This window comes from Callithrix jacchus, chromosome 15, assembly GCF_049354715.1.
Source record: "Callithrix jacchus isolate 240 chromosome 15, calJac240_pri, whole genome shotgun sequence".
NCBI classification, from domain to species: Eukaryota; Metazoa; Chordata; class Mammalia; order Primates; family Cebidae; genus Callithrix; species Callithrix jacchus.
Genome location: NC_133516.1, coordinates 69,880,956 through 69,895,826, shown reverse-complemented (window position 1 = coordinate 69,895,826; position 14,871 = coordinate 69,880,956). Strand labels below are relative to the sequence as shown.

The 14,871-nt window shown below is 48.3% G+C and overlaps 1 protein-coding gene across 3 annotated transcripts in view; it reads left to right on the top strand.

The window, feature by feature from the left end:
- The window catches only part of TMEM40 (transmembrane protein 40), a 51,046-nt gene extending 42,192 nt beyond the window's left edge, over window positions 1-8,854 (top strand). For 2 of the 3 annotated variants that reach the window (XM_035273695.3, XM_017965107.4), the window contains 7 exons: window positions 2,276-2,311; window positions 2,692-2,724; window positions 3,107-3,154; window positions 4,050-4,121; window positions 4,236-4,310; window positions 5,293-5,355; window positions 6,149-8,854. In XM_035273695.3, the coding sequence (XP_035129586.1) occupies window positions 2,276-2,311; window positions 2,692-2,724; window positions 3,107-3,154; window positions 4,050-4,121; window positions 4,236-4,310; window positions 5,293-5,355; window positions 6,149-6,168 (347 nt within the window). In that variant the 3' untranslated portion in view covers window positions 6,169-8,854. The remainder of the gene's footprint in view (window positions 1-2,275; window positions 2,312-2,691; window positions 2,725-3,106; window positions 3,155-4,049; window positions 4,122-4,235; window positions 4,311-5,292; window positions 5,356-6,148) is intronic. The other variant, XM_035273697.3, reaches the window with a different exon arrangement.
- Window positions 8,855-14,871: the final 6,017 nt, after the last annotated feature.

Here is a 14,871-nt window from a genome sequence, read left to right as displayed (position 1 = left end):
CCGAGATCGTGCCATTGCACTCCAGCCTGGGTAACAAGAGCAAAACTCCGTCTCAAAAAAAAAAAAAAAAAAGATAAACCGTTATGTTTATGCATATTGTAAAATATCTTATTACCTAAGTAATTCATATTCACCGTAGGAAATGTAGGTACCGTCACTTATTCATGAATGACTTCTTTCCCCCACATTGGAGTTGCTTAGTAAATTGCACTGCTTGAGTCTCGTTTCATATTGTCCTTGGTGTGTTCTCTGCATCTCCGTATTGGCCCCTCTGGTCCCTTTGCAGATGGTGTTCAGTGTGCTGAGTGCCTATTGCCACATGCTAAGTGCCCCTTTTAGTGCTTGTGTCCTGGGGCTGTCCTGAGGGACAGGAAATGTACAGAAGTTGGGGCCTGATGGTGGGAAGATCATGGAAGTGCCTGTCTGTCCTTGAGGGGAAGAGGATGAGAGGCAAGGTCACCAGGGAACTAGAACAGCCACCAAAAACCACATGGTGAATGGTGTGGGAAGGACACTGAGGACTGGATTAATGCAGAGATGGCAGCTCAGGTCTATAGGGCTCAACTCACCCTCGGCAGCCCAGACAAGTGGCTCAACAATCAGGCTGGGAGCCATGGATCAAGGTGTACAAGCCAGGTTGGTTCCCACATGCTCAGAGCCTGGTAGGTCTGGAAGCCACCAAGATGGCATGAGCTTGAAGTTGCCTGTCTAGTCCAGAGTTCTATGGGTAAAAGGCAGCAGGTATCATCACCTGCATCTGGATAGCCTGGAGCAGATACATGCAAATGGGTGGCCCATGTAGGCACATGGTTTTTATCTGGCTCACAGAATGTTTTTGTTTGTTTTGTTTGTTTGTTTTGGCAGAGTGGGGAGATCTGTTTTTTATTTTTTGTTTTTTGAGATGGGGTCTCACTCTGTTGCTCAGGCTGGAGTACAATTGGCGCCATCTTGGCTTGCTGCAACCTCCATTGCCTGGGCTCAAGTGATTCTCCTACCTTAGCCTCCTGAGAAGCTGGGACTACAGGCATGTGCCATCATGCCCAGCTAATTTTTATATCTTCGGTAGAGACGGGTTTTACCATGTTGCCCAGGCTGGTCTCAAACTTCTAGACTCAAGTGATCTACTCACCTCAGCCTCCTAAAGTGCTGGGATTACAAGCGTGAGCCACTGCACCTGGCCCACACAGAAAGCTTTTTTAAAATTATGATTGTGTGGCTGGGCCAGGTGGCTTATGCCTGTAATCCCAGCACTTTGGAAGGCCGAGACAGGTAGATCATGAGGTTGGGAGTTCGAGACCAGCCTGGCCAACATGGCAAAAGCCTGTCTCTACTAAAAATACAAAAATTAGCCGGGTGTTGTGGCACACATCTGTAATCCCAGCTACTTAGGAGTCTGAGGCAGGAGAATCACTTGAGCACAAGAGTTTCAGACTGCAGTGAGTCATGATTGCACCATTGACTGCAACCTGGAGAGAACCTGTCTCTAAATAAATAAATTTTTAAAATAAAATTATGAATGTGAATATATTTCATCAATTCTAAACCACATTTTTTTCACATTTGAATATTTCTGAAATCAAGATGCATCTTTTATTTTTATTTATTTAAAAAAGACGGGGTTTCACGATGTTGGTCAGGCTGGTCTTGAACTCCTGACCTCAGGTGATCTGCCCACCTTGGCCTCCAAAGTGCTTGGATTACAGGCGTAAGCCACTGCACTCGGCCCAAGATGCATCTTAAAAATCACTGGCAGAGCTAAACACCGTGGCTCATGACTATAATCCCAGCACTTTGGGAGGCCAAGGTGGGCGGATTGCTTGAGCCCAGGAGTTCAAGACCAGGTGGGGCAACATAGCAAGACCCTATCTCTATTAAAAAAAAATCACTAGCAACTTACTTATACCTGGCAGGGAATTTTTTTACATAGTAGCACATAAAATAATGTCATATCTCACAGCAATGGCATTTTCATTCATGGAATACAAGAGCTACCAAACTTTATTATACTCAGGAAGTTTACCTGAAAACCTGGCTTTTCAGGGGGAATTGACAGACCTTTAAGAGTGGGCAGGCATTCCTACAGCAGCTTTTGGGGCTGGTGGGTGGTGATTGCCCCTTTAGTTGGAATAGGAACCTTCCAGCCAGCTCCATTCCCCACCTGGCCCACTCCAGATTAAGTGGAAAGTCTCCGAGCAGAATTCACCTTCCCTGAAGCATGAATTCTCCCTCCCCAGAGTCTCATGGGTTTATGATCACTGATTTCCTTTCTGCACAGATGCCTCTGGAGAGGTGGTACCCTCTGGGGAATCAGGTGAGTGTCCAGTTAGGGGAGAGAGGGCTTTGGTGCTCGTGTTGAGTCGGGTCTAGGCATCACGTCTCCCCCAAGAAAGCCAGCTCCTGTTGGGGTACCTGGCTGTGAGCAACAGAAGCCCAAGGTCCACTGAGCGTAGGCTCGTCAAGCAGCCTGGAAAAGCTGCCTCATGAAGGAGGGAGCCTGGGGAGCCTGGAAAGGTGTCCCAGCAAAACGCAAGGAGATTACAACCAGTCACCAATAGAGAGAAGGATCCCTTGGGGGCTGCAGAATTCCATGGGGATATATTTTTAGATCAGCTATAGCCTTCCCCAGAGTAGAGGCACCTGTTAAGTACCCCAAGCTGGACTGGGCACTAATGTTGAGTTTCTTGTTTCCAGGACTCCGAAGGAGAGGCTCTGACCCACCAAGTGGTAAATATACAAGCCCAAATAGGAGAGCCAGAGCAGGTCTGGATTCCAGACGATGGGTTGGGACCTTAGCCTGAGAGGGTGGGTTATTCCCAGCAGGAATGCTGTCACCAGCCAGTGTCACTATGATTCAGAAGGGGGATCTCCAGTGCAGGGGAAATGGAATGGAAGACAGACTCAGGCCTGAGGAAGGAGGAGGGGGCCAGTGGGGGTTCCAAGGACAGCACCCCCATCTTCACGGTTTGGCTTGACGGATCCTGCGGTGAGTGCCCTCTGACCCAGGAAGAAATACCCAGGATATTAATTCTCAATGAGGCAGGGAAGAGGAAATCCCACCTGCCATCCTGCATCAAAGTTAAACACTCATCTCTCTCTTGTTCCTAAGGAGAAGTGGAGGCCTCTCAGTTAAGAAGACTGAATATAAAGAAAGATGGTAAGGAACTTGGCGTTGCATTGCTGCTTTTTCCTGTGTGGCTAGATTTCCAGGGTTGAAATGTGGCTGGTGGCCTAGCACAGCAGTAATCATAGCCCACCTCTGTCACGTGCCTTGCAGTTTACACATTACTCAGCTCAGAATCACCTCCAGAGGGTGGGACAATCATTCCCATTTTGCAGATATGAAAACTGAGGTTCAGGTTTGGGGAGTGGCCTTACATCTTGTGAGTGGCGTGGCCTGAGCTTGAGGCCTGGTCCTCTGCTCTTTCTCCTATGCATAGTCACTTGAGGCTTGGTCCTCTGCTCTTTCTCCTATGCATAGTCACTAGGATGGTAAATGGCTTCCAGGCCTTGTGGCCAGGATGGGGAGCTACAGGTCAGCTGAGCTCCTTTCTGGGAAAGGAGCAGTGAAAAGCAGGAGGGACCTCCCTGTTCCAGGTCTGGAATCCATGGGGACTTCCAGGAGGAAGTGGCGGTGGGTGGGGGGGCAAAGGAAAGACTGGTACTTGAGACAGAGGCTTTTCGTAATTAAAAAATAGAAAAAAAAAGGCGGGAGAGGGGCAAGACATGGTGGCTCACAGCTGTAATCCCAATATTTTGGGAAGCTGAGATGAGAGGATTACTTGAGGCCAGGAGTTTGGGCAATATAGTGAGACCTTGTCTCTATTAAAAATTTAAAAACTTAGCTGGGTGTGATGGCATGCACCTGTAGGCCTCCCTAATTGTGAGGCTGAAGCAGGAGAATTGCTTCAGCTCAGGACTTCAAGGCTGCAATTAGCTGTGATCCCACAACTGCACTCCAATCCAGGGTGACAGAGCAAGACCTTGTCTCCCCTGCCAAAAAAAAGAGAGAGAAAGCAGCAGATAGTGATTCCCCACCCCTGCCTTCACAGATGAGTTTTTCCATTTCGTCCTCCTGTGCTTTGCCATCGGGGCCATGCTGGTGTGTTATCACTTTTACACAGGTGAGGGGAGGCACCCTGGGGAATATGTGGCGGCGGGGGGTGTCAAATGGGGGGGTAGGGGCAAGGGCATCATGACCTGGAGGCTGACCATTCCCTCCCTCACTGCCCTTCCAGACTGGTTCATGTCTCTTGGGGTTGGCCTGCTCACCTTCGCCTCCCTAGAAACCGTTGGCATCTACTTCGGACTAGGTAAGTCCCTCTCCAGTGTGCGCGCGCACACGCGCGCACACACACACACACACACACACACACACACAGTCTCTTGGAGAGGTGGTGGGTAGAAATATTCACTTTCATACTCATTTGAGTATGGACCAGAGAGTCACAATCTAGACTTTTCAAAAAAATTTTCCAGCTGGGTGCAGTGGCTCACGCCTGTAATCCCAGCACTTTGGGAAGCCAAGGCGGGTGGATCACAAGGTCAAGAGATTAAGACCATCCTGGCTAACATGGTGAAACCATGTCTCTACTAAAAATATAAAATAAATTAGCTGGGCATGGTAGCAGGCACCTGTAGTCCCAGCTACTCAGGCTGAGGCAGGAGAATCACTTGAACCCGGGAGGCAGAGGTTGCAGTGAACCGACATTGTGCCATGCACTCCAACCTGAACCAGAGTGAGACTATGTCTCAAAAAAAAAATTTTTTTTTTCCTTATGCTTATGTTTTCTTCCTGACCACTTTCAAGGTCAATGTGAGGTCACTGGGAAAACCCTGTAGGAATAATGGGCAGCTCCATACAATGCAACAGTAACAATGGCAAACAGGCCGGGCCCAGGGTACACATCTGTAATTCCAGCTAATCAGGAGATTGGGGCAAGAGGATCGCTTGAGCCCGGGAGTTTGTCCAGCCCGGGCAACATAGTAAGACTCTGCCTATAAAATAAATATATAAAAGTGGCAAGCAAAATAGAACTAGCCAGATACTAAAAACAAGTTAGTTCATGGAGTTGGGAACTGAATTTGGCAAGTGAGTTTCCTGCCACTGTTCCTGCTGTTCACGGTTGTTGTTTTTAGTAATAATAACTCTAGTGTCATTATCTAAGCTTAACCTGCTGCCTGGAATTCCACCATCAGAGCTTTGTTTGCGTGAGTTAGCTGTTGTCCAGTGGTGGCCGGGTATCCCTTGTGGGGACACAAACTTAACTCACTTTTTTCTTTGCTTCTGAGCAGTGTACCGTATCCACAGCGTCCTGCAAGGCTTCATCCCCCTCTTCCAGAAGTTCGGGCTGACAGGTAACTTTTAAAGTTTTCCTGTGTTCACTTTTTTTCTCCCTAGCACGGTCTTCATTTAGAAAGAGGCTTAGCATACAGAGAAAAACACAGCCTAGAGGCAGAGGACCCTGGTTTGAGTCCTACCTCTGCCGATTTACTAGTTCTGTGACCCCGGATGAGCCGTGTAGCCTCAGTTTCCTCCCTTTGGAAAATGGGTGTAATACTTTCCTGCTGCACGAGGGTGCAGTTTTTTTCAATGATGTTTCAGGGCGTTGTGAAGATCAAGTGGGGAATGGATGCAAAGGCCTGAAGTGTGAAACTAGAAAAATGAGAGGGGTCTGGTTAGTCTTCATTCTCTTATAGAACTTGCCACTTCCCCAAACTCGATCCTCTCCATGGCTGTACTTGCCTAATAGCAACTGGGCAGGTAGGCTTTAGCAATCTTACACTTGACCAATAGGAAACTGAGGCTCAGAGAGGTGGATTGACTCGCCCACAGTTACACAGCTTGCGTGGCTTGGCTGGGCGAAAGCACGTTGTCTTTTTTGACTGACAGCTCTGTGCCCACCTTATGCCTCCGAATGGAGATGCCAAGTGGCTGTGTGGCTGTGCTGGGAAATATCTGTCTCCTTTAATCCATGTAATGAAGAAAAAGAAAAGTAGCTGCTATGACTGTGGGTCATTGAGACCCATGGCTTCTGGGGTGACGACATCATGCCAGCTGTGAGGGGTACTTGGGCATCTGAGGTGACGGTGGGGATGAAGTCTGACTGCTTTCAGAATCCCATCCCATCCTGTGGCCTTTGCCTTCCAGGATTCAGGAAGACTGACTGAGGCCACTGCCAGGTGGGCAGCAGAGGCAGGCCCCAGTATGACCAACAATGCGACCCCTGAGCCCACAAGCACAGAGCAGCATTCCGAAAGACGTGCAGGAGACCAAACCAGACCAATAAAGAGAACACTTTTCCTTCCATGAAGTCTGAATGGTGGCACCAGCCCTGGCAGGGGCATCATTTGGGCAGTACTGCTGTGCAACCCAGCTGCCAGGATGGAAGGCAGAGAGTGGGTGTGGGGCCTGAGCCTTCACAGTACCCGGACCAGCAGGAGGATTCTGGAAGGTCACTGCTCTCAGAGGACAGCAGGAGACTCTGGGCTCTGCAAACTGTGATTAATCTGTTTGGGCTCTTTTTTTTTTTTGAGATGGCGTCACCAGGCTGGGATGCAGTGGCATGATATTTATTCACTGCAACCTCTGCCTCCCGGATTCAAGCGATTCTCCTGCCTCAGCATCTTGAGACTATAGGCATGCACCACCACACCTGGCTAATTTTTGTATTTTTAGTAGAGATGGGGTTTCACCATGTCGGCAGGATGATCTTGATCTCTTGACCTCATGATCCACCCGCCTAAGCCTCCCATAGTGCTGGGATTACAGGCATGAGCCACTGCACCCAGTCCTGGGCTCATGGTTTGTCTGAAATCCCAGACGATATGGGTATGCTCTCAGGTGCTGCAGAGCCATCCGGGAGAGACAAATAGTCCATTGCCCTGAGGCAGGGAGCCACCAGGCTGGGGCCCTCTGGTGAACCTGATGCAGGTAAGATGCCAGGGACTAAAACCATTTTATTTTGCACCCAATAAAAAGGCAGGAAAATGTTCATCATAAACAAAATGGCAGCCAGGCTTGGGGGCTCACACCTGTTATCCTAGCACTTTGGAAGGCTCAGGCAAACAGTCACTTGAAGCTAAGAGTTCAAGACCAGCCTGGGCAACATAGTGAGACCCCCCCCCTCCAGTCTTTACAATTTATTTTTAATGACCAGATGTGGTGGCACATACTGGTACATACCTGTAGTTCCAGCTACGCAAGAGGCTGAGGCAGGAGGACTGCTTGAGCCCAGGAGTTCAGGGCTGCAGTGAGGTATGATCAAGCCACTGCACTCCAGCCTGGGCGACAGAGCAAGACCCTTTCTCTCTAAAATAATTTTTTTTAAAAAGGGCCAGACGTGGTGGCTCACGCCTGTAATCCCAGCGTTGTGGGAAGCTGAGGTGGGCAGATCACCTGAGGTCAGGAGTTCAAGAACAGTCTGACCAACATGGAGAACCCTCATCTCTACTAAAAATACGAAATAGCTAGGTGTGGTGGTACATGCCTATAATCCCAGCTACTCCAAAGGCTGAGGCAGGAGAATCACTTGAACTTGGGAGGCGGAGGTTGTGGTGAGCCAAGATTGCACCATTGCACTCCAGCCTGGGCAACAGGAGTGAAACTCCATCTCAAAAAAAAATAAAAATTGACAAATAAAAATTGTATATACTTATAGTGTACATGTTTTGAAATATGTGAAATGGCTAAATCAAGCTAATTAACATATGTATCACCTCACATACCTTTGGTATGATGTATTGTATACTTATAATGTGTTATATACTTGCAAGTATAAAAGCCCACTTGTTTTTACTGTTTTGCAAGTATACAATACATTGTTATTAACTATGGTCACCATGCTATATGATAGATCTCCTGAACTTGGACTGAGTTCTTGATGGTCACAGCCATGCTGTCCTCAAAACTCAGAAAGGTAACTTCTGAGGTTTTGATTTCAAGTTCTTGTGTGTAACCTACTTTGAAGGGAGCCCAGAGTACACAGATCAAATATTTATTAAATATATAAATAAAACCGTTTTCACGATAGAAGTATGAACTTGCTGACTTGAGAGCAATGTGGTTAGCCTCATTTTATGGGAATGATGGGTCCCTGTGGCCAGATCTGCCACTGCCTGGCTGTAACTTTTTTTTTTTTTTTGACACAGAGTTTTGCTCTTGTTACCCAGGCTGGAGTGCAATGGCATGATCTCGGCTCACCGCAACCTCCGCCCCCTGGATTCAGGCAATTCTCCTGCCTCAGCCTCCCAAGTAGCTGGGATTACAGGCATGCGCCACAATGCCCAGCTAATTTTTTGTATTTTTAGTAGAGACTGGGTTTCACCATGTTGACCAGGATGGCCTCAATCTCTTGACCTTGTGATCCACCTGCCTAGGCCTCCCAAAGTGCTGGGATTACAGGCTTAAGCCACCGTGCCTGGCTTTTTATTTTTATTTTCTTAAAGAGTTTTCCTGTTTTGCCCAGGCTGGAGTGAGGTGGTGAGATCTTGGCTCACTGCAACCTCCACCTCCCATGTTCAACTGATTCTCCTGCCTCAGCCTCCTAAGTAGCTGGAACTATAGGTGCCCACCACCATGCCTGGCTAATTTTTGTATTTTCAGTAGAGACAGGTTTTCACTATGTTGATCAGGCTGGTTTCAAACTCCTAACCTCAGGTGATCCACCCACCTCGGCCTCCCAAAGTGCTGGTATTACAGGCTTGAGCCACTGTGCCCAGCCCTGACTGTGATTTTGCTCAAGTCCTCCCCTTTCCCAGGCTCAGTATCCTCATCTGTGCAATGGGGAGCCTAACAGTGCCCACCTCAAAGTGTTACGTTGAGAATTACATGAGATTAAATAAAGTCTTATGCACAGACTCTGGCACATAGGTGATGCTCAATCAATGGGCATTATTACACTGGACAAGAGCACAAATCAGATCCCCTTAGGGTCAGGCGGGCAGAGCCAGCAAGATGTAAAAAAAATAGGGGCTGGGTGCAGTGGCTCACACCTGTAATCCCAGCACTTTGGAAGGCCAAGGTGGTGGATTGCTTGAGCTCAGGAGCTTGAGACCAGCCTGGGCAACATGGCAAAACCTTGTCTCTACCAAAAATACAAAAATTATCTGGGTATGGTGGCAGGTACTTGTGAATATGTGAACTAGCTGCTTGGGAGGCTGGAGTGGGAGGATCGCTGGAGCCCAGGAAGTCAAGACTTCAGTGAACCATGATCATGCCACTGCACTCCAGCCGGGGTGACAGAGCAAGACCCTATATCAAAAAAATAAAAATGAAAAACGTGGGGAGTAGGAAGAGGGGAACAGAAGAGCGAATGCCTGAGCATGCCAGTGAGCAGCTGCTGTCTAGCAATTCCAGGTGAGAACACAGCTGAGTGGGATCAGTCAGCCAAGAGAACAAAAACCACACCAGGTGCTTTAATAGAGAGAACTTAGTAGAGGAGACATGTTAATTAGCCAGCTGCAGGAGGACTGGAAAAGCAGAAAGGAACCGTGGTATCACAAAGCATAGCTGAGGGAACTGCCTAGGACTGGAGGGAAAAAGGAAAGGTTGATGCTATTAGAAGTGAAAAGATTGGCCAGGCATGGTGGCTCACGCCTGCAATCCCATCACTTTGGGAGGCCGAGGTGGCTGGATCACGAGGTCAGGAGATCAAGACCATCTGGGCCAACATGGTGAAACCCTGTCTCTACCACAAATACAAAAAAAATTAGCTGGGCATGGTGGCGCACCATGTGGTCCCAGTTACTTGGGAGGCTGAGGCAGGAGAATTGCTTGAACCCAAGAGGCAGAGATTGCGGTGAGCCAAGATTGTGCCACTGCACTACAGCCTGGGTAAGAGTGCAAGACTCTGTCTCAAATCACACACACACACACGCACACACGAAGTGAGAGGATTGAGAGCATGTCCTCCAGAGCTAGGACCCAGACCTCTGGGGAAAGGGCACTGCTCAGCTGGGAGGGGTCTCTGAGGGGCCTGAAGAGGCTGGTTCTGCAAGTGTAAGACCAGTGGGGTCAGACCTCCAATTTCTTAGCAGAAGCCCCAAATCTAGGGGCAACTATTTTTTTTCTTTTCATTTCAACTTCTGCTATGGAAAACAGTATAGGGACTTCTCAAAGAACTAAAAATAGACTTACCATATGATCCAGTAGTTCTACTTCTGCATATATGCCCACAAGGGACTTGAAGGGATAACTGTACACCCATTTTCACAGCAGCATTATTTCCAGTAGCCAAAAAGGGAAAGCTCAAGTGTCCATCAATGGGTGAGTGAATAAACAAAGCATGGTGTATCATCAGCTTTTAAAAAAGGAAATTATGGCCGGGCGTGGCGGCTCATGCCTGTAATCCAAGCACTTTGGAGGCCAAGGCAGGCAGATCATCTGAGGTTGGGAGTTCAAGACCAGCCTGACCAACATGGTGAAACCTGGTCTTTAAAAAAAAAAAGGAAATTATTTGAGACTTCGCAAAAAAAATAAAAACCAAAGGGGGGAACAAAGGAAATTCTGGCAAGGCATGGTGGCTCATGCCTGTAATCTCAGCACTTGGGGAGGCTGAGGTGGGAGGATCACTTGAGCCCAGGAAGTGGAGGCTCTAGTGAGCCGTGTTTATGCCACTGCACTCCAGTCTGGATGGCAGAATAAGACTGTCTCTAAAATAAAAATAAAAAAAGGAAAATCTGACACTTACTACCACACAGATAAACTTTGAGAACATTATGTTAAAAGGACAAATAGAGTTATGAGTCCACATATATGAGGTACCTAGAGTAGTCAGATTCATAGAGACAGCAAGTGGAATGGTGGATGGATGCCAGAGGCTGTGGGATGGGGAATGAGAATTAGTGTTTACTGGGGACAGAGTGTTAGTTGGGAAGTTGAAAAGAGCCCTAGAGATGGATGGTTGTGATAATTGCACAACGTGAAAGTATTTAACACCACTAAACTGTACACTTAAAAATGGTTATGGGGGGCTGGACGTGGTGGCTCATGCCTGTAATCCAAACACTTTAGGAGGCCAAGGCAGGCGTATCGCCTGAGGTCAGGAGTTCAAGACCAGCCTGACCAATGTGATGAAACCCCATCTCTACTAAAAATACAAAAATTAGCCAGGTGTGGTGGCACATGCCTGTAATCCCAGCTACTCAGGAGGCTAAGACAGGAGAATCACTTGAACCCGGGAGGCAGAGGTTGCAGTGAGCTGAGATCATGCCATTGCACTCCAGCCTGGGCAACAAGAGCAAGAGTCCATCTCAAAAAATAAAATAAAATAAAATTTATGGTGGTAAATTTGAGCCTGGGAGGCAGAGGTTGCACCTCTGCAATTGAGTCCCAGCTCATTTGCACCCAGACTCAATCGATTCTTGTGCCTTAGCCTCCTGAGTATCTGGGACCACAGGTGCCCATCACAATGCCTAGCTATTTTTTTTTTCTTTGTATTTTTAGTAGAGATGGGGTTTCACCATGTCGGCCAGGCTAATCTTGAACTCCTGACCTCAGGTGATCCACACACCTCAGCCTCCCAAAGTGCTGTGATTACAGGTATGAGCCACCGTACCCAGCCCACTTTTAAAAAAGATTTCAAATCATTAGTGGTTAAATAAAACTGGATCAGGCCTGCAGCCCACAAGCTTACCGCTGCTTTGTTGAAGGCTTTTCATCATGTCAAGCTAAAGACAGGAGCTAAAAGTGGTGCAGGCAGGGGTCTCGTTACACCTCAGGCATCAAGTACATCTCTGGAGCCCCAGTCCAACACGTGGGCTAAAAATAAAGCATTGAATCCTGAGCCCAGGAAGGCAGGGTAGGAAAGAGGAGGGGTGAAGAGGAGGTGATGTGCTTTGGTCTCTGGCTGTCCTGGATGCTGTGTGCTGGATTTCTGTTTTGATCACAGTAGAGGGAGGGAAAAAGTATGGATTTCAAAACCATACGAATCAGCTTGTGCCGGGAAGAAAGGAGAGAAGTTCAAGAGGACTGCGGCAGTTATTTATCCTGTTCTCCCCACACAGCCCCTGGAATCTTCTGTCTATTCCATAGGATCTGGGCCTGTACCAGAGATGGAGCGAGCGGATGCCGCTGACTAAACATAGGAAGCTGAGGGAAGCACTTAACATTGGTCAGGCATGATGGCACACACCTGAAATCCCAGCACTTTGGGAAGCCAAAGCGGGTGGATCAGCTGAGGTCAGGAATTCGAGACCAGCCTGGTCAACGTGGCAAAACTCCATCCCTACTAAAAATACAAATATTAATCGGGCGTGGTGGCAGGCACCTACAACCCCACCTACTTGGGAGGCTGAGCCTGGAGAATCACTTGAACCTGGGGGAGAGACGCTGCAGTGAGCTGAGATTGTGCCGCTTCACTCCAGCCTGAGTGAAAGAATGCAACTCTGTCTCAAAAAAAAAAAAAAAATGGAGCTGGGAGATGTAGGGAAGTCTGTCCAGGCAGAGGACACAGCATGGGCCAAGGCGGGGAAGAATAAAAGAGGATAGCAGGTCTCAGAGCAACAAGTGCACAATGTAGTTGAAGCACTTAAGGAGTGAGTAGGGCCAAGTAGTGGGCAACAGAGCACATAGGTAAATTGCTCTCTTGCCCCAGCAGGATCTTGATCCCTGAGATAAAGAGCTGAGACATTTGCCTAAGCACAGTAAGGACAACAGGGAGCCTTGGAAGGAGTTTGAGCAGAAAAATGGCATAGTGAGACCAGGCGCGGTGGCTCAGGCCTGTAATCCCAGCACTTTGGGAGGCCAAAGCAGGCGATCACGCGGTCAAGATATCGAGACCATCCTGGCTAACATGGTGAAACCCTATCTCTACTAAAAATGCAAAAATTAGCTGGGCATGGTGGCAGACACCTATAGTCCCAGCTACTCTGGAGGCTGAGGCTGGAGAATCGCTTGAACCCAGGAAGTGGAGGTTGCAGTGAGCTGAGACCACACCACTGCACTCCAGCCTGGGTGACAGAGTGAGACTCCGTCTCAAAAAAAAAAAAAAAATGGCATAGTGAGACTGTGTAGAGAGCTGGAGTAGCCTACGCACTCTGGGGGAATCAGTAGCAAGGCTGCTGTGAACTCTGGGTGAACTTCAGAGACGTGAAACCGTAATAGGGGAATGTGTATGTCTCGGAGAAGAGCAGTCAGACCTAGCGAAAGATAAGCCGCTCTCACTGACCTTGCTGCAAAAGAGTTGTAGCTGAGGTATGTTAACTCGAGTATGAGAATTATAACCACAGGCCGTTCTGGGTAACTGCGCCCTCCCGCTGCTATGGGTTTTGGGAACATATAAAATAAAGTACTCGGAGTCAGGACGGAACCAAAGAGACTGACACTATCAGCTTTTCAGACCGCCTGGCCCAGCTTTATCTATATCTGTCTGTGTGTCTTTCTTTATCCCCTGCTGTTCCGTCTTAGGTCTTTAAACCCTTGTGCAGCACGGGACACAGCACACGCCAGAGGCCGGCACTTCAGAAAGGTCACCGACCTCCTCCCGTAGCCCTGTGGGGGCTGTGGAGGGATGAGAAGGAGTCAGCCTCACAGGCCTCCGACCCTAGGGATCCTAACTGACCAAGGGCTGCTGTGCTCTGTTTGCAGCGAGGCCACAGTTCCCTTGGGATGCTCCCGGCTGATGACGTTGCCATGAGCTGGGTGCTAAGCAGGCCCATTCCTAGGAAACATGAGATTTCTCTGAGCTGACTAAGGACTCCCCAACACCCTGCCAAACCCTCCTTGGACTGCATGGCCAACTAGGACCCTTCTATCCAACCCTCCTTCCCTCTCTTCCTCACCTGGGGCTGGACTTAATCCCAACCTTCACAGTTCCCTCCCCTTTTCCCCACTACGCACGTTTTCTTTAATAAAATCCTTGCACAATTTAATCTCATCCTGGCATTTGCTTCTCAGAGGACTCAGACTAATGGGGTGAGATTAGAGGCAGGGGGGATCAGAGGCCACAGGAAAAGAAAGGAAGGGTAAACTTGAAGACATTCCGAAGGTCTAATCCACAGTATGACTTGAGGTGCGTGCTCACCATTGGTACCCTGGGCTTTCCCAGTGGTTGGAGTTCCTAACACTCAGCAGAGTACTTGCCTGTTTCTTTTTCTTTTTCTTTTTTTTGAGCATAATTTGATTCTTATCTCCCAGGCTGGCATGCAATGGCGCAATCTTGGCTCACTGCAACCTCTACCTCCCAGGTTCAAGTGATTCTCTTACCTTAGCCTCCTGAGTAGCTGAGATTACAGGCTCACACCACCACACCCAGCTAATTTTTTTGTATTTTTGGTAGAGACAGGGTTTCACTATGTTAGCCAGGCTGGTCTTGAACTCCCACACCTCAAGTGGTCTGCCTGCCTCAGCTTCCCAAAGTGCTGGAATTACAGGCATGAGCCATCCCACCCCCCCGTCTGGCTAATTTTTGTGTATTTTTAGTAGAGATGGGGTTTCACCAATGTTGGCCAGGCCACAGATCGTGCCCCCTGCATCCCAGCCTGGGTGACAGAGTGAGACTTTGTCTCAAAAAAAAAAAAAAGCCCGGGCGTGGTAGTTCACACCTGTAATCCAAGCACTTTGGAGGCCAAGGCAGGCAGATCACCTGAGGTTGGAAGTTTAAGACCAGCCTGACCAACATGGTGAAACCCCATATTTAAAAAAAAAAAAAAAAACAATAGAAAGAATTGAAAACAGGGACTCAAACAGGTACTTGTACACCAATGTTCATAGCATTCACCTGAAGTCAGGAGATTGAGACCAGGCTGGCCAACCTGGTGCGGCCCCGTCTCTACTAAAAATATTATTTAAAAAATTAGCCAGGCACTGTGGTGCGTACCTGTAGTCCCAGCTACTCAGGAGGCAGAGGCAGGAGAATCACTTGAATCCAGGAG